The sequence below is a fragment of the Dipteris shenzhenensis genome, chromosome 3, assembly GCF_047967505.1.
Source record: "Dipteris shenzhenensis isolate YYH24624 ecotype China chromosome 3, Dip_SZ_1.0, whole genome shotgun sequence".
In the NCBI taxonomy this organism is placed as follows: Eukaryota; Viridiplantae; Streptophyta; class Polypodiopsida; order Gleicheniales; family Dipteridaceae; genus Dipteris; species Dipteris shenzhenensis.
The window spans coordinates 52,187,305-52,206,032 of record NC_141598.1 but is presented as its reverse complement, the minus strand read 5'-3'; the positions used below and the strand labels follow the sequence as shown (position 1 = coordinate 52,206,032).

The 18,728-nt window shown below is 45.6% G+C and overlaps 1 protein-coding gene across 3 annotated transcripts; it reads right to left on the bottom strand.

The window, feature by feature from the left end:
- Positions 1-2,908: 2,908 nt before the first annotated feature.
- On the bottom strand, positions 2,909-15,876 carry LOC147903983 (uncharacterized). 3 transcript variants are annotated; one of them, XM_087372924.1, is made up of 3 exons: positions 15,303-15,876; positions 14,983-15,037; positions 14,755-14,899 (listed from the first exon to the last, which is right to left on the bottom strand). In XM_087372924.1, the coding sequence occupies exons 1-2, from the start codon at positions 15,703-15,705 to the stop codon at positions 14,988-14,990; spliced, it is 453 nt and encodes a 150-aa protein (XP_087229050.1). In that variant the 5' UTR covers positions 15,706-15,876; the 3' UTR covers positions 14,755-14,899; positions 14,983-14,987. The 3 variants fall into 3 exon arrangements, with proteins under 3 accessions (XP_087229051.1, XP_087229050.1, XP_087229052.1); XM_087372925.1 differs by lacking the exons at positions 14,755-14,899; positions 14,983-15,037 and adding an exon at positions 2,909-2,989; XM_087372926.1 differs by lacking the exon at positions 14,983-15,037.
- Between the last annotated feature and the right edge of the window lie 2,852 nt (positions 15,877-18,728).

The following is an 18,728-nucleotide window of genomic DNA, read 5'->3' as shown; positions in this document are numbered from 1 at the left end:
CTTATATGAGTTCACAACCTCAGCAATTACTGCCTGCTTGCCAAGTCCCCCTCTAGTACTTGAAGTCGAGCTTCTACTTTTGCTAGCTCAAGCCTTAACTCTCTGACTACTTGCTGCAAATAATAAATCTGTTCATGTTGCCCAAAGATGGGTCGCTTAGGCCCTTCTTGTTGGCATACAGAGAGGGTGTCATGGTTGCAACTGTGGAGTACCGAGTCTTGATAGTTGAGGTTGATGGAGTTGAGGGGGATTTGGAGGAGAGAGTAGGCCATTCCATATTAGCTGTTTCTGCAGAACCCCCTAGCTGAACCTAACTCTCGAGTCGCGGGCTAGGGGTTTAAACCCAAGAGCTTGCTGCGAGGTAAGCAGGGAGAAGAGAACAAGTGATCAACGAGAAACTGTCGAAGATATGAAGCGAAGGAACTTCTCTTGGCGGCGACAGTTCTGTTGCTAGTATTGATTTTGTTGCTAGCAACACTGTTGGCTGGCTACTACAGCGGCTCAACTAGCTAGTTAGCTAGCTATGTTGCTAGCTACAGCTAAAGCTGCTAAAGCGACAGAGCTAAAGACTAAAAGGGTAGACAAGGGGAGCAACGGACAAGAGCGAAGAGAGAGAGAGAGAGAGAGAGAGAGAGAGAGAGAGAGAGATTATGTTAAGTTATTTATTAAAGAAAAAGAATGCAAACATGAGTAAAGGAAAGACAAAGCAATGCAGACATGAGTAAAGGAAAGACAAAGCAATGCAAACATAAGAAAACAAAAGAGACACCAACACAGACATAAGGAAACAAGGTGCTTGGGAGAGGGGGGGGCATATATCAAAGTGAAACCCTAAGAAAGAAATGGCATGTTAAAATAATACAAACCTAAGAACTGAAATGAAAATTGGCCTTGAAGCTCCCCATATTCAATGTTCAAGCATCCCATACGTAACCAAAGCCAAGTTTCCAAGTATAAAATGACTAAAGTGTTGAGCAAAGCACGTTTGTTCTGTAATTTTCTTGTATTATAGCCCTTTGGGATAAGTATCATGATTAAACTACTCAAGAAATGAAAATTTTATGTAAAGATAAGATAGCCTATAGAATTGGAATTGCTCCATATTTGGCCATATCAAAGATGTTTGAGTTAATGTCAAGCATTTATACTTACCATAGCATGCTCAACTTGTTACCATTTATCATAGATATCACTTTTCTAAACCTAAAGAAAATTGTTGACTAATTCTAAGACAACAATAGATGTACAATTAAATTCACAAGGATAAACTCCACCCAAAAAATTTGGATCATAGTCTTGGAAAAATATATCATCTCCTCCCTCAAGCTAAGAAGAACAATTAGACAAGTCTCAAAAGAGATCAAACGTTTCAAGACAAGTCTCAAAAGAGATCAAACGTTTCATTGACTCAAATTCGTAAGTAAAAAGGTAGAAGTTTGCTAATTACAAAACAATTAGTGTCCATGGGAATACCAATGCTCTTGTTGGGATGAAGAATCCCTTAAAGTTATGAAAATTTTATCCAAAAGAATGCTTCACCAACAAAAGACATCTTCAACATAAATAACCTTTATGCACTCTCTTTTCCAAATCAATATCTTTCAACTCTTAAAGCTTTTCATCTATCTTTTTCATATATATAATTGAAGACTTGTGAAACAAGCTTTTATATTCATGTCTTCAAATCTTCCAAATTCATTTAGTATAAAGTGAACTAAAATCACATAAGAACACTTGTCGACACAAAAACTCACGGACTTTTGATAGAATCTACATAATGGATGTCTCGTTGTTAATCACTGTTGAACATGCAAACCAAGAAACGTTCTCTGAGTCCTGAAGCAACTACATTAAAAAAAATCAATTTTCGATGTGATACGAGATCTTGGACTCCTAAAGATTCATCTACTTGAATAGTGAACTTTGAAACTCCTTTCTCTATGGTTTTTTAAGATTCATCTACTTGAATAGTAAACTTTGAAACTCCTCTGTTTAACTTGGTAATCCTAACCATTAGGGAGAAATGGAGTCTCAAAAGAGCCTCGTAAGGAATGGATTAAGATAAGAGGAAGTAAACCTACTATGGTAACCCATGGGGTAGGACGGCTGAGATCTAGGCACATAATGGATGACCCGGATTTGAGCGGCTTTTTCTTGCATCTCCACCCTTGGATCTCCTTGAGATCAATGGCCCGGATTCTTGCGCCTTTTCCTTGCATCTCCACCCTTAGATCTATTTCTAGATGGATGGCTTAAAATGAACCCCCTTCTCCTTTGATCTCATCCATTAGATCCTTGCCATTTTCAAGGGTTCAGATTTGATCCCTCTATCCTTTGATGGTGTACATTGGATCTACAGCTTGATCTAATGGCTGGGAGTGTTTTACCACAAATTTGAATGTATCTCTTGAATTGGAGATTAGATCAAGGGCAAGAAGTGAAGACCATGGGTATAAACTATCAGTTAGAGGCCTCCTCTCCCATAAATGCTTTTGTCAACTTCAACATGGCATTGCCCCACACCTCAGAGCGCTCTCATTGGTACACCTCAAATCGGTCTCTAATCCATTGAAATTAGGAAACACTAATTCGGGGCCCTTTGGAGACCCCAATTCTCCCCTAATGTAACCAATTGGATCCAATACACTAAATAATTGAGAACTCATGCTCACAAATGGATCACATATCTTCTATGAGCTGACCACTAGATAAACTTGGGATACAACTCATGACCTTTGCTTCACCTATTGAATCTCAAGCTGTAACCATGCCATTCTAAGTCATATGTGCATGATGCTGAAAAAGCCAAGGTACTCCTAAAATGATGCCAGAAGTTCATTATGAAGTGACCACAAAAGATCCTTGTCGGTCAAAAGGCAGAATTGAACCACTACTTCTTGCCTCTTGATTTGCTCTTTCTGCTGGTGTGCTGAACGCTTTGACTAATTACAAAATCAACTGCTCCAAGATCAAACCCTCAATGCTATCACTGGAAAAAAAATATGGTTAGTATCCACAACGTGTTCTTGACAATGGGATGGCTCTAAATACATTAGATCTGCTACTATGACCACTTCTCCCTTTACTTAGAATCAGTCTCACATATGATGATGGAAAAAGATCCAATTTTGGGGTCGTTGAAGCTCTTAAACCTCCTGTGCCCTAGCATGCAGTTCTTTTTCTAGTTGCTCTCCCCTGGTGGGAATAAGAGGATGAAACAGAGTACTCAGACTGGACTAAAAGAAAGGCAGGTAAATTATTCATCAATGGACTGGAAATCTGTCCATCAGTGAGTTCAGGCGTTACAGGCATCTTTGGGATGGATCTGGGCCTGCTGCATTATTTAAACAGCGAGGCACTAATACATGGACCTCATTTGGCCAGTATGTAGGCAGTTCCCAAGTTTGCAATTTCAGGGCTAACTGGATTTGATGCAGAATTTCACAATGCGGATGAAATCTATTGCATGACTGCTATAAACACTTGTGAGAATGAAAACTAATGCATAACTCATTCATTGCTGTAAACTCGCTGACAAACTCAGAAAACAAGCTGGCCAATCACCACCTCTAACTGAGCACATGCTAGGATAGAATAACGTTTGTGGGTGGAATACACACACACACACACACACACACACACACACACACATATATATAGAGAGAGAGAGAGAGTTTATTAGAGTTTTCAAAAGACCCAATCAGAAAACCTGAAGAGGTGAGACCACTCAGCAAGCATCCACACACAAGACTAATCCTAATATCTATAATGCATGAAAAGTATGTCAAAGAATAGAAGTATGAATCACTCAAACCTCACACGCAACGGCATGAACTGATGAACTTTTTCCAATCACTCCTTGATGCACTCACTAAAGAAAGCCTCAATCACTCAAACCTCACACGCAACGGCATGAACTGATGAACTTTTTCCAATCACTCCTTGATGCACTCACTAAAGAAAGCCTCACTCAAGACAGTAGACAGCCCCCTTATGTGGCACCCACAGATCTGAGATCAGGAGGGGCGTATGCTCGGACAGCGGACTCACATTGGTTGGGCACAGTGGGATAGTGGTCCGGCTGGGTCTTTTGGCCGATGGAGCAGATTACCCATGGAGGCAGAGGCGAGGCTTGCCGCCATAGCGCATCTACGAGGGGCAGGGCAGCGGATGAGAGAGATTGACCTAGCCATTCCTGAGTCTTGGTGGGAGGGACTTCGCGTATGCAGGGACAACAGATGGTTCGGGCAGTTTTCTCGGACTGGCAGTTTTCTCGGACTGGTGTCCCCTTAAGTGTTGATGCGGCGAGGCAGCACGCACCCCGTCTTCTTTCGTGTAGGACCTGGAGGCCTACTTCAGCCACTGAGAGAGACCCTGAGATGGATGGGAGTCTTGATGGAATTCACTAGCAAATGATCAGGGTGGTGGGACGTTTGGGGAAGGAGTGGCACATTGACCCTCCCAGTATCTCAGAGCAGGATGCCCCCAGATGGCACCTTTGGCTGTGGGAGGGTAGACCCTTGAGGGAGGTCCAGTGGGATCCGAGAGAATGGTTTTGGCCTTCCAAGGGCGCCCTAGCCGAGCAAGTGAATGAGGTGCCCCTCTTTTCCTACACCACACGGATTGGCAGGAGACTTCAGATGGACTCGTCGAGGTGGACCCCCTCAAGGGAGAGGCATTGGGTGACCCAAAGAGTGCCCCGAGATGTCCCTCCAAGTTTTGGATGCGATTATGGTCCAGTTTGCGACCGAGGAGGATATCCTACTTCTTCTGGTTGGCCGCCCGTGGAGGCTTGCCCATCGGACCGTGGTTGGAGCAGATACGAGTGGAGGGACAGTTCCATTGCTGCTCCAATGGTCTCTTGGAGACTATCCCGCACTGCCTGTAGAGCTATCGTAGCGCAGCGAGGATTTGAATGGGAGCCCTCAGGATCATGACACGTATGCGGAGTCTTCAAAGAGACTACACCTTGCGGATGGTGGCTTGGTTGACAGAGGGAGGACACGCATTTCAAATTGATGAGATCTCCCCAGCCTACCGGATACAGGGTCAGAGCATTCAAAGGATAGCACTCCATGAGGCAGTCCCTCCTAATAGCCTAGCTCCTCCTACAAAAGAAAGCGTTTGGGAGGTGGTAGCCAGCATCATTGCATGGAATATTTGGGTGGCTCGTTGCAGTCTCATGATGGGTGAGCACCCGGTTCCACCCTCGGCTACCCTAGTCACCATTTGGCAGGATATCATCTACACACTATGATCTACCTGGGAGCGTGGGACTCCAGGCTCTAGGGCGACTATCGAGAGGCATGCTCGTTTCTGCAAGGCTTGGCCTGCAGGAGTTTTCTACATCTTCACTCCGCGAGGGATTCGCTTGTTGTATAGTCCCCCCACTTTGTTGGGCCCAATACCAGAGATCCCCTAGGCAGTGAGTTGGGTTTCTCTGGAACAGGCCGGTTCTTTTCTTTCAGCCTTTTCCGGTTTTTTCCATACTCAGCATCTTCAGGGCTGCTGTCTTGTATGAAGTCTTTCAAGCATTAACAGAAGGTTCCTTAAAAAGACAGTAGACAGCAAATAGGACAGAAGAGAGAGAGAGATAGAACTCAGACTTGATTCATCCACTGACATGGGAAAACAGAGCACAAAGCTTCCAGCAAAGGGGCTGGGCGCAAATCAGTAATCCAAGTGATTACACTGCTAAGATTTCACAAGTGCTACACTCCACACACTTTGGAGTCCACGCTGCCTGTACAATGGGCTTCAGTGAAAGCATAGAAATGTGGAGGGTGTTTATATAGGCTGGAAACCAGTTCTGGAACAGCCAACTGCATCTGCTGCACCACCCGACTGAGTCTGTCAGATCCACTGACCAGATCTGGCCCAAAAACTTTACTGTCCTTTTGACATGCGTTATGTTGGCAGCCAAGGCTATTGCCATCCAAATGGTCACCATTTGAGCTGTACGAGCAAAGACCTCATCAAAGTTGAGACCCTCTACATGAGCATACCCATTTACCACCACATGGCTTTGTATTTGAACAAATTCCCATCGGATTGGAACTTAACCTTGTACACCCACTTAGTACCAATCACCTCTTGAAAAGTCTTTTCACGAGTCCCATGTGTCATTCTTCAAAATTACATACATTTCAGCCTTCATGGCTGCTTGCCATTTTTGCCGCCTCAAAAGTTCTTGGTTCATCAATTTGAGCCATGAATGCCAAGTTCACATCAGGATTTCTTGAAATGCCTTGAGATCTCACCCCAAAACTTGTTCTATCACCCGAGACTCCTGCAGCATCCTCACTTACTGAAGGAGGTGGTGCCAGGAGGTGCTACCCAAGATGGACATGTGTACTAGGATGGTGTGTGGAAGCGGAACCAGACTTGGTGGAGCAAGAGCCACTAGATGAAAAGCCAGGAAAAGATTTCGACATCGAAATGTTCCAGAGGACTACGACCGGGGAGTTAATGGAACATCGTCATCGACGTGTTGGCATTGGGCCTGGATGTGTCGGTGAGAAGGGGTGTTGGAATGGTCACCTCCCCATCTGTAAGCCCCCATATGAGGAGAGCATGGGGGAGATAGACCTGGTGATATTGGGGCTGTCACATGGGCAGCACATGAGCTGCCATGTGGGCAGCTGTCAAAGCAAAGGACAGGCGTACGGCCTACAACAGGGCCCTATGAAGGGCATGCTGATGTCAGCTGATGTACGGACCTGTGCGGGTGCACACAGCAGGGTGTATGGAGCATGGGCAGCTGACTCTAGGTATAGAAGGAGAGGCGGAACCAGCAGAGGCAAGAGGCGCAACAGATGGACAGGTTTTGGGCAGCAAAAGAGGACCATTGCAGGTCGGAATATAGGGCTGCATTGCCTGGGCCAATGGCTGAAAGCCACGTGGCTAGGCAGGGTCCACAAGGGCCCTAAAAGGGGCTGCCTACAGCACGTATTCCTACAGACCAGGGTCTGTTTGGGACCAGGGTCTGCCCAAACAGACCCTGAAGTCAGCCAGTTTGGGTCGGCTATTTTGAGTAGGGGTTTGCCCTATAAAAAGGGGGCCCTAGGGGCCTCCATAATTATCACTTGGAGCAGCCCTCAGGACAGCAGACTGGAGCAGCAAAGGGTAGGAGAAGCTGCAGACTGAGCTAAAGTGGCAGCCCACCTAGGCTGCCTTCGGGACAGCAAGGTGGAAGGGATCTAGACAGAGAGTCTACATATGCTCGAGGTGTAGCACGCGAGCTGAGAGATCTAGAAGTGCCAGGCTTGTAGTAGAAGGACCTTTTGGTATTGTATCCTGTCCTAGTTTCTGGACGGATGGAAATAAAGTGTTGCTTCTATATTTGTCTCTGAGCATTGTCTATTTACTAGCTTGCACATCTATGCACATAAGTTAAAAAGTTTGTGATTCCACACCCCACATCACACTGTGTGAGCTCCTGGGCATTACTATCAGTCTTCCGTTGTGCGTACCCTCTGTTGGGTCATTTCTAACACTTGTGTCACCTCCTCTGCTGGAACTCCATCTCCTAAAAGACAACTTCCCTGCTAAGAAGGATCTGTTTCTTGTCTGGGTCGAAGAGACTATATGCTTTCAACTCTTCATTATACTTTACAAAATATATAATTTCAGCTCCTCATATCCAGCTTCTTTTTTCACATATACATAGACCTTAGAATGAAAACCTTTAAAGGTGAAGGCATTTCTTACCATACTCTTCGACTGGTTCAGGTTGTGCATGGTTGTATGAACACTTCACCCTAATAGGTCTTTGAGAGGTTCGTCCCCCTCATAATGGTCAATCCTGGTTCCATTATGGCACGGTTCTTTCTTTATTCAACTCTGTTCTGCTGAGATGCAAGAGCTACAGTAGCTATCTTTTGATTCCATTCTTACAAAAAGTGTCGAATGCTTCTGAAGTGAACTCCGCCCTCTGTCAGTGAGGAATCTCTTCAAAACCTTCCTTGACTCCTTTTCCAATTTAGCCTTCCACTCTTTGAATTTATAAAACGCTTGAGACTTCTTGGCCAAGCAATATACCCAACCCATGCGGCTACAATCATCAATAAAAGTCAAAAAGTAGCCAGAACTTGCAAATGAGTTCGTTGACATGGGCCGGCATGAATCAGAGTGCACCCACTCCAGCGGGGCTTTGGCCTTCAATGTGGCCTCCTTCAAGAATGGCTCCCGGTGTTTCTTGCCCTCCAAGCAGGCCCTGCAGACTCTATCCATACCTACAATCGGTGGAAGTCTATCCACCATCTTTTCCTTTTGCATCTCTCACAAGCTCCTATAGTTGATGTGATCAAATCTCTAATGCCACAGCTTGGAGCCTCCTTTGTCACGATGAACCAATAGTGCATTGGTCCTATGCAGTCCATTTTCGTCAACTCTTAAATCATGATCTCTCCGGTCTCTTTCAATCTTACCAAGACCGACTTGTCGTCGAACTCTACCTTCATCCTATTTTTGGTCATGTGGCTCACAGATAGTATGTTCTTACAAAGATCATCATGCAAATCGAGAACATCATAGATTACCTTCTCGTCTCCCAAGTCTATCCCCCAACGTCACATTTGAGTCTCAGTATGCATGCACCATGGCCTTGAGCCACGCTTTCTTGCTAGACATATAGCATGGTCCACGTACTAGCCTTGCTTGCCTTTAGTCACCACAGAAGTTGAGCAATGCTCAATGACCACGAAAAGTTCTCATGTAGTCATGTTGGCTGCATCGGATTCGGACTCCTCCTTGTGCTTGGACTCACTCCTTTTCTGATCTACTTCTTCTTCTAGCAGTCTTTTACGATGTGCCAAAGTTTCTCGCACTAGAAACACTCCTTGTCCCATGTTCTTTTCTTTTTCTCTACATCACTTGACTTGTTACACTTGGAGTCATCTTTAGCCTTACCCTTGTTGGAATTGCCTTTGTCCTTTGCTCAAAATGTTGTTGTTGTCTATGAGTTTCTCCCTAGCCTCCTATTGCAGCAACAAGGGGTGAGTTTGTCACGGGGACGTGAATTTTGTTAGCAAATAAGCTATGACTAAGTTTGTAACCAGTTTGGCCATGGGGGACTAGCCTAGAGGAGTGGTGAGTTCCTGAAAGCCCCTAGTGTTAACATCTAACTGGACACACTGGCTAGACCTAACTATTAGAATCAAGGCATGGCATCATTATGACCTTGCGGAGGGGTGTGACGGAGCTAGGAAGTTTGCCCCCAGATAGATTCCCAAGTTTCACGTGGGTAGAGGGGTTAAAAATGATTAAAAGGTTGCCCCTAGACAATACCAATGTTTGTCATTGGTTAGTGGGGTTAGAGCCTTTAAAAGTTGCTGCTAGGAAACCAGGGTTTAGGGGCATTAATGTGCCACGTGTCAAAAGTTGCCCCTAGGAAATCAACGTTTCCTTGGTACAAGGGGTTAGGGGCATTAATGTGCCACGTGTCAGGCATGCAACCTACCAGCCCCACTTTTAGCATATTTCCCCCACTTTTAGCATCCTTTCCCCTCCTTTAGGGCAGATGGCGTCCAAATCAAGGGCCTGCTCTAGAATTCGCCCACTTCTGCATCTTCTCCTGCTGCTCCTTGCTGCACCAGTTGGTCACTGTTTTGCTGCTGTTTTTCTCTGTTTCATTGCATCCAGCCCTGTTGCACGCAGCCCGAGTCAAGGAGCACCTTCTACGACTTGCTGGAGCCCCTCCTGGCGCTGTTTTGCTGCTGTACGGCGCATTTAATAGGCTGTACGGACTCACAAACAGTCCGTACAGATTGTACGGACCTTCTCCAAGCTGCAGGGGCTGTGTACAGACTGTACGGACAGGCTATACCTGTACGGACCCTGTTGCGGGCATCCGGTGCTTGCACACAGCCCGAGGCTGGTTTCTCTTACTGCAAATTAGGGTTTCTGGCTGTGAAACTTTGTTTTTAAGTCTTTGGTGGGGCTTTGGATTCTTCGGGGACCTGTTCTTGTGAGGAGCAGGTGTATTTGTTTGCAGCCTGTGCTGTGCGCGTGCAATCCCATATTTCCAGCCCAGTTTCTCTTTGTTTTCACTGTGGGATTGGTTTCTAGTTCTCTGTTTTGAATTTCTCTACGGGATTCCCTAGGTCTGTTGCAATCACCCAGTTACAAAGGGTGAACCCAGGTTGAGACCAGGTTGTTGAGTTCAAAGGATGCCTATGCCTTGCTCTAGCAGTTGGGATGCAAGGTTTGCCAGTTTGTGCCTAGTGTGGGCCGGTGAGCAGTGGTCACCAGTGGGAATGGTTCAGGGCGCACCCTGGTTGTAAGATTGCTATTACTTTTCACTAAAGAAGAATAAAGAAATACCGCAAGGGGCGCCGAGTGTTTGGGGCCAATCGGTGTCGCTGTGTGATCATTGAGCAGGGGCATTCTAGCCTCACCTGTACTTTCTTTTATGCTTTTTGATGTGGTGTGATTAATTGGGAGCTAAGTGGCTGTAATTGACAGTGTGCTCAGAGATAGTTGTGGTTCACCGCCCTTTGGGGTTCCGAAGGCCGGTTATAGAGTTCCTCGAATGTTAGAGGCTTGGTTCTCTCTCCATTGTCACGGCAGTCAAGAGGCTCTTGAAGCTCCTCAACAGCATCCCAAGTACCCGCAATGCTAGCTGGCTTGAGTCCACTTTCAAACCAATTTAAGCCAGCTGATTTCTCACCACCTTCACCTTCGTGAGATGGTCATGTACTTGATCACCTTCATGAACAAACTCATGCTGGAAAGATAGGATCCTGGGCCCGTTGTCCGTCTCATACAAGTCCTTTAAAGCTGTCCAGCCCTCACCAGACATATAAGCAGTCTAAATATGCAAAATGGCAGAATCCAACATCGTCCCTATGATCAATGAAGGGTGTGGGCGTCTTCGTCCTCCCATGCTTCAAGCTCATTTGGATCTACAGACTACAACTTGTTAGAGTATATGGCATTCTTAGAGAGAGAGGGCTTAGTTGTGGGCATACCCGCCCCCTTTCATGCTAGGATAGGGAGAGCTCAAATGCCCCTTAAGACGGCTGGTAGCAGGACATAGGAACAACTCAGTGGGCTGGTAGGGCCAGCCTTGGGGCAGAATCACGGCGCCAAGGAGACCTTATATAGGGCTAGGCCTGGCCTAGGGCAGCCGACCAGCACGTCGGCACTAGGTGGCCAGGACCTACTGCCTGGGTGGCCATATCAAGCCCTCAGGTCGGTGCACTTGCTGCCCGACTTAAAAGGCCAGCCTCCTCCCTTTTTTGCATCCACTAAAGTAGTTCCTCTCTTGTATCATTGGATGTTTTCCGTTGCTATATACATAGTTATCATTGCCTCTCTCTCTCTCTCTCTCTCTCTCTCTCTCTCTCTCTCTCTCTCCGGACGATACCACTACTTCTTTCAGGAGGGGCATGCTCTAACGATTGATCCACTTCTATGACCAGGTCTGCATTGGGCTCTATCTGATTGACACAGAGAGACACTATTGCAACAGATCAAAGAGCAACAAGGGGTGACCACGTCACAAGATATTGAGGTAGACCAAGCACAAAGACATGTCATAGACTTTTACGCATTTGAGTCAGCTCCATGACATAGCAGGAAAGAGGAGCAGCTAGCTGATATGAGAGCAGTATGGATCAGTAGAGAGAGTCGGCACGAGATTGCCAAGCGAGGGACGCAAAGACCACACACGACACGGAAAGTGACGAGCACACACAATCGAGGTCCGGCCTATCTCGGCTCTACTCAGAGGGGACTGCTAGAGATGGGCATCACTCTTGGCATAGCCCATCAAATCCAGAGATCGAGGAGACCATGTTCTCCTACACAGCGCGAGAGAGCTCAGCGAATGCAGATCCAGGATATCCTCGCAGCCCACTGAGAGCCAACAAGGTGCCGGGTTTCAGCTTTTGAGTCTCAACTTCAGGTTTGCATTTGAGTTTTTTGTTTGAGCTCTGAGCTCTTTAGCATAGCATAGCACCAAGCAAGGGCCCTAGCGCACCCTTTGCTTCAACCCATCGAGGCTTGTATGAGTTACTCTCTCTTGGTGTACTTTGTCCCATAGGCCCACGAGGCCTCCCCAATCTCTCTCTCTCTCTCTCTCTCTCTCTCTCTCTCTCTCTCTCGCCCAGTATGGACAGACTTCCCTCCCTTAAAATACAGCTTGGATGCACCACCAAAGATGATCCCACGAGATGAGATCAACTGTATCATACAGATGGACCTCCTCCAACTCCATGCATCTAGGGCTTGGGGGGGAGAGGAGTTCCCCACCAAGAACCAGTTCTACCATAACCACTTCTTGAGGGTTTCGGAGCACAGTCTTGTCATCAGACCTCAGTATCTCGAGGACAGAAGAGTCTCACATGCATTGAGGATCGCCATCGGTCAGTTGCGAGTCTCATCACATCAATTGAGGATTGAGGCAGGGACAGCTGCGGGCATACCCAAAGAGCAAAGGACTTGCACACGATGCCAGATGGAGGAGATCGAGACAAAGGAGCACTTTCTATGTGTCTACTCAGTCTATTATGAGATCCGAGGACAATATCACTGCCTCTGCCAAGAGGGGCATGGCTTTGGTCCACTCACATAGTTGATCCATTTTTTCGATCAGGTATGTGTTGGGCTCTATCTGATTGAGATGCGGCGACAGAGAGATACTGAGATGCGACAGACCAGAGAGTAGTAGAGATTGAGGCCACAGGTCACAAAGACCGGCAGAGCACAGACACTTGTTACAGATTTCTATGCATCTGAGTCAATTGCCGGCGAGGCTGAGATGAGAGCATCATGGACTAGTAGTGGGAGTCTCCACCACATGCTACCAGATGAGAGACACGTGCTCCACATGCGACACGGAGATGGCCACGCACGATCGAGGTCCGTTCCATCTCAGCCCTCCTTAGAGGTGACCACTAGAGACAAGGTCACCTTGATGTAGCCCTTTGGATACAGAGATCGAGGAGACCACGCTCTCCACCGCATCGAGAGACAACTCGACAGACACAGCTACGAGAGCTTCTCACATCTCATTAGAGAGCCACTAGGTTACCTGGGCATGTACTAGGAGCGTTAGCTCTGAGCACCTGACACTCTCCTGATATTTTGCTACTTTTACTACTTTGGCATAGTCTAGAGCCACTTTAATGCTTGATCTGTAAATTCCTGGCCATATAGAAAATACTTCGATGTTTATAAGGCATGGGTCACTGCCAACAACTCGTTATCATAAACTGAATACTTGGCCTTGGCCAAGATCTGCCTGCATTCCTCGAACACAATGGGGTGACCATGCTGCTCCAGAACTGCTCCAATGGCATAGTCGCTAGCGTCAATCTGCACAGTTGAAGACTGTAATGGCTTTTGGAGTAAAGTGAATGGACCGTTTCTTAGTCTTTACTCCTTGTAGCAATATTTGTTGGATCCTTGATATTGCTTCCTGTGGGCCTGACAAATAACCATAAACATACGGACCTCTTGCACTGTAGTAGGCACCTCCCAGTAATATATGGGCTGCTTCAGGTAAGTTATTATGGTGGGTAGAATGTTTGTGCCACTAGGTGATTGCTCCTTTGAGAGGTGCATGGAAGCTAGGATGCACTTCTTGTTGTCATTTTGTTAGTACAACAAAAAGTTAGTTCTCAAACTGATGAAGCCAAGAAATGAGCACTATGGGATTGACCTTTCTGTCGTATATCTCAAAATCAAGCTTCCTAGGAAAAAAGACTGTGGCTGGGGTCAAGCTGATGCACTTGTCTATGTCACTTGCTATGGAGCGACCCATATTTTTATGGACCTCTTTGGCTTCTAAAGTGAGACAATCTCTTTCTTGTTTGGCCTCTCTATCAATGTCCGATGAGGCCTCATAGATGCTCTCTTGTTCTAGCTCCAGTTTGATGACCTATTCGATGAGACGCTCCAAGTGTTGGGCTTCAATCTCTGTCATGCCTTGCATCCCATCATAATTATTGGGGTGAATGATGCCTCCATGTGAAGCGGATCCTCCAGTGCACGAAGACAATTCCTCTTGGTTCTCGCTAGTTTCCACGGTCTCCAAAGAATTCATGGCTGCTTTGCTTAGCGTGTGGATAATATACACTCTTAGGTCCAACTAGATCTGCTAACTTGTCCACTGAGGCTCAGGCGTGAAGAGATTATCCTTGGTAAGAAAACACACACGTGTCTCAATTCCACTCCAGAATCCCAGAATACTTTTGAATCTCTAAAACCTTCTCACAAGACCTAGGTGAGGCTAGGTGAGGAGGACCTGAGCCTAGGTGAGGCTGGGGAGGCTGTTTGCTGATGAAGAACTGAAGGCTGAATAAGCTGCTGGGCGTTTATAGCCTTCCCCACTCCTAGAATGAGCTAACTTAAGGGAGCTGCCGATTACTATTGTAGGCCAAATTCCTGCAAAGCTGAGCCAACCTGTATGCTGCTGCTGACATTTCCAGCCGACCTGCAACAGCTGACTGGCTGTCCCAGCTCACTGCTGCTGTTGGGGCTTTGCTGGCCTGCATGTCCTGCTGCTTTTGGCAGCCCTAGGCAGATGCACATGGGAATATCTATAGATGCCTTTTTTTGTGACATTCTAGCCTGTCCATAAGTCCTCAACACAAAACAATGCAATTTGGTGGATGGAATAGCCCAAGCCCTCAATCACAAACAAGAGACGTTGCATTATTCTATCAGAAGCATCAATATTGTTTTTCTGACTGCCAATCAGTAAGTTCTAGAAAGCATCAGCCCCAATTCTACTGGTAACTATAATACCTTTCAGTTCTGTTGAGGAAAAAAATTCCCGTGCCTATTCAGATAAGATTTCCTGCACATGCATCATGTGCTTGGTGGCATTCCGCAGTTCCAATTCACCCTTTCAGTGTGCTGTTCTCGTATCCGTTTCCAGTGTGACTTCAAACTGCACGACATTAAATCATGAGTTTCTATTCAACTTTCGATACAAAAAGGAGGAGAACTCAAACCCAGGACAGTTACACATACCTCACTCAATAGATCGTTTGAAAGAGTAACTCAATTGACAAAACAGTCTTCCGTCCTAAACAGTATAGTCATAAATATGAGCAACAAATTGAGTATACTTGCATTCATTCATTGACGCAAGGCTATAATGGAAAGGATTTCCATCACATTTCATGCCTCTGACAAAATACCACGTCACTGTTCTTCCCTGCGGACGCCGACCGTCCCGTTAAACCAGCAGGACGAAGATAGTCCATCGCTGAACATCATCCAGGGAACGTTACTGTACAGAATGGATATTTAGCTCCGCGCAGAGTCATCGTTTGTCGACGCAGACTCACCTAGAGTCTGTGATCTTGCGTGGAGCTCCTTTTTTATGTCCATAAGCCTTCTTAACTCGTCCATTTCTAATTCCATTTCTTTCTGGTCTTCCAGCGTTCTCGTAGCAAGGGATCGCACCTCCGCAAATAAGTCTCTGATCTCTTGCCTTCTTTGCAAAACAAGCTCAACTTTTTCTTCGTGCTCTTTGGATAGAGATTTTATGTGCTCGAGCCGTCGTTTCATCTCCTGGACTCTTAGTCTCTGCCTGCGCTGCTGCTCCAGGCGAAGGCGTTCCTTCTTTGCCGAGTCGTCCTCGTGCTGGTTCCGATAGTAGCCGACAGAGCCGCAGCCCACAGCGAAGGCCACAAGGGACAAATCGAAGGCTCGTTGGAGACTAAATCTGAAACGGGAAAGATGACCCATTTCAATGCTGATGTAGCTGGAAAAGATTGGGTGCTTTGAGTCAATCTAAGGCCGGGAAAATCGCCGGGAAGGCGGCCGAAAAAATCGCCAAGAAGGCCGTGACAAGGAGCCGGACCGACGGAATTCCCGACGGCAAGTGACGGAAACGTCCGAAGGGACGGAATTCCCGACGGAAATGTGACCGATTGTCCTTTCCCAACCACACCACATATCTTTAGGCAGGATTCACACAAGGAAAAAGCGGACGTGGCGAACAATCATTTGGCCAGCTGGGATGCCGCACGAAAAATAATTTCCGACCGCTTACCTGATGCCTTGCAAGACTTGAAACTTAAGAGTTGGAATTCTAGGGGAGTTTGCTGGAACAACCAGGACCCATGCAGGCACAAAAAATAATTTCTGACCGCTTGGGCATACCACCCGATGCCTCGCAAGACTTGAAACTTAAGAGTTGGAATTCTAGGAGAGTTTGCTGGAACAACTAGGACCCATGCACGTTTCAATACTATGGGTAGGGGTGTGAAAATAATAAACCCGGGTGTGACCAGCTTACTCTTACACATCACCGGCTTTCCACCCACCAGCCAAAACTACAAGTGCATTTTGCCACATGGCGACGCACAATGTGGTCCCGAAATCACACCAAGGGTTTCTTCGTCCACGACCTTTCGTCACATGCTCAAGATTCTCGCCACCAAGCCATGGTCATGTGTATGCAACTCTACACCAAAACCCATATTATTCAGGCTTGGGCAGGCGGGGCTTTGGTGTGTAAACACCCCAGACCAATGGAAATCTTTATTTATTATGAATATGAATCAAATAACACCCGACCATCCAAAAATTTTGAGCTTGACTTAAAGATGTGCGAATGTTTGTGAATCAAGCCTAACCTTAAGACTTGGCACGGAAATTAACGATTGATATCACATCTTGTTCAAGTGATACCCCAACAACAGTTGAATGGAACTCGATGAAGATTGCCCCATTTGATTCAAGGGATGCCAGGGCTTGTACACTCAAAAATGTCTAGAATGGAACACATTCTAATTGTCTAAATTTTAGTTTGTGGCGGCTCGGTGCTTATAAGCTCCTTACGAAGGACAGAATCACAAAGTGGAAAGGCGTCTCATCAATTTTGTCCTTTTGTAATGTCAAATTACAAAATTATTGCCATCTTTTTTGGGACTCCTACATGATTAAATCCTCTCCAAACATGGCTTCACAAGTCCCGGTGGACGACACCTTAATGATATGTAATACCAAGTGTGGAGCTTCATCCATGCAGTTGTAATCCACGGTATTTTGGAGGAATAGAAACCTAGTAGTCTTTCAACATCAAAAGTCTCAGGTAACTTTCGCAAAGCAATAATGATGGATAATTTGGGTACACTCAATTTCTTTAGTAGCCAAGTCACGGATTTTCGAGTGGCAGTCCAATCATCCTAAAGTTATAATCTCATCTTTATTTATTGATATGAAACATTTACTTTCTTGCAAAAAAAGAGAAGAAAGACAAGTGTTTTCTTTTTAGTTATTTTCTTGCTTAGCATCCCTACTTCTATAAAGCTTTGCAAGAGAGACTCCATTAATTTTGTAGGTTGAGATCATGTGGTATGCCATCAATATCTTTCACATGTAGGGGAATGGCTCTAGGGACAACTTTCCAAAGAGGGAGTTGCATAGTAGGGGATGAGGAGATCCCAACTCTCCAACTCATTCCCCCACATTGAACGCATGAAGGGGGCCTTGTCAAAAATTCATTACATGAAATCTTACTTTCAGTGGTGGTAAAGTGAAGTCAAGTTATGAGCACGCAACCATCTAATTCACAATCTTTTAGTAGATAGTGATAACATTGTTCTCGACGATGAAGCTTATCCCCCATCGTCTCACTGTTTGACCCTTTTCCCCTCCTCATTCGAAGGTCATATCTAGTATCCAGAGTTTGCCTCGATTTGGTACCGCTCCCAATGACATGTAAATGAGAAGCTTGAGTTGCCGTTGATTTTGTGCATGCTTGTATAAAAATAGGTAAGCTTGGGCCACATCTATAGTTAGTATTATTGAACCATTTTGATTGATTCGCTACATTAGTTCGAATGAGGCAAGAAGCTAACTACATATACTTCATGACTTGTAATTCAAATTGTCTTTATCCTTGTTTATTATACACTCTCTTATTATCTTCCTCTAGCAAACCATTTGAGGACACCAATTGAATCTGTTTGAGGAAACTTATTGTACACTCTCTTATTACCTTCCTCTAGCAAACTATTTGAGGACACCAATTGAATCTAACCATCTAAGTCCAAGTTTGGAGCACAAGGTACAATATACTTCTTGCATCGAGATTGAAACTTATTATACACTCTCTTATTATCTTCCTGTAGCAAACTATTTGAGGACACCAATGGAATCTGACCAATGAGTGTCTGTTAAGTACCTCATATGGACAACGTGTTCTGTTTTGGCAAGTTATGGCAAGGATATGGCTTGCCCTCCTTCCGCTTGCAATTCTCCTTATGTGAGATGTGTGCAAATAGATTTTGAGTGATGAGCAATGCATCTCTCTCTCTCTCTCTCTCTCTCTCTCTCTCTCTCTCTCTCTCTCTCTCGATCTTGATCTTGATCTATCTATCTATCTATTTATGTGTTTATGTGTGTGCGCACGCACACAAACTCAGTCACATTCTTCTTATCCTATTATAGGAATTGGAGAGATTTTGCTCACAGCCATTGATGGCTCGAATCTCTGCATCCAGGATGCCTTGTATGTCCTTGGGATTAAGAAGAATCTACTTTTGGTGTCCTCTTTCACTAGAAGAGGATTTCAAGTCATCTTCGAAGATACAGATGTACGATTCATGAGAGTGTGTGATTATGTTTTGGTGTTATGAGCCACACTTTGTCACAATTTATTTCAGCCGGGCGCATATGACAAGAGAGCACAATCAGCATATGTAGCTCTACATCTACCATTGCCATGTAGGATGCAAAATTGTTGCATGCCAAGTTTAGGC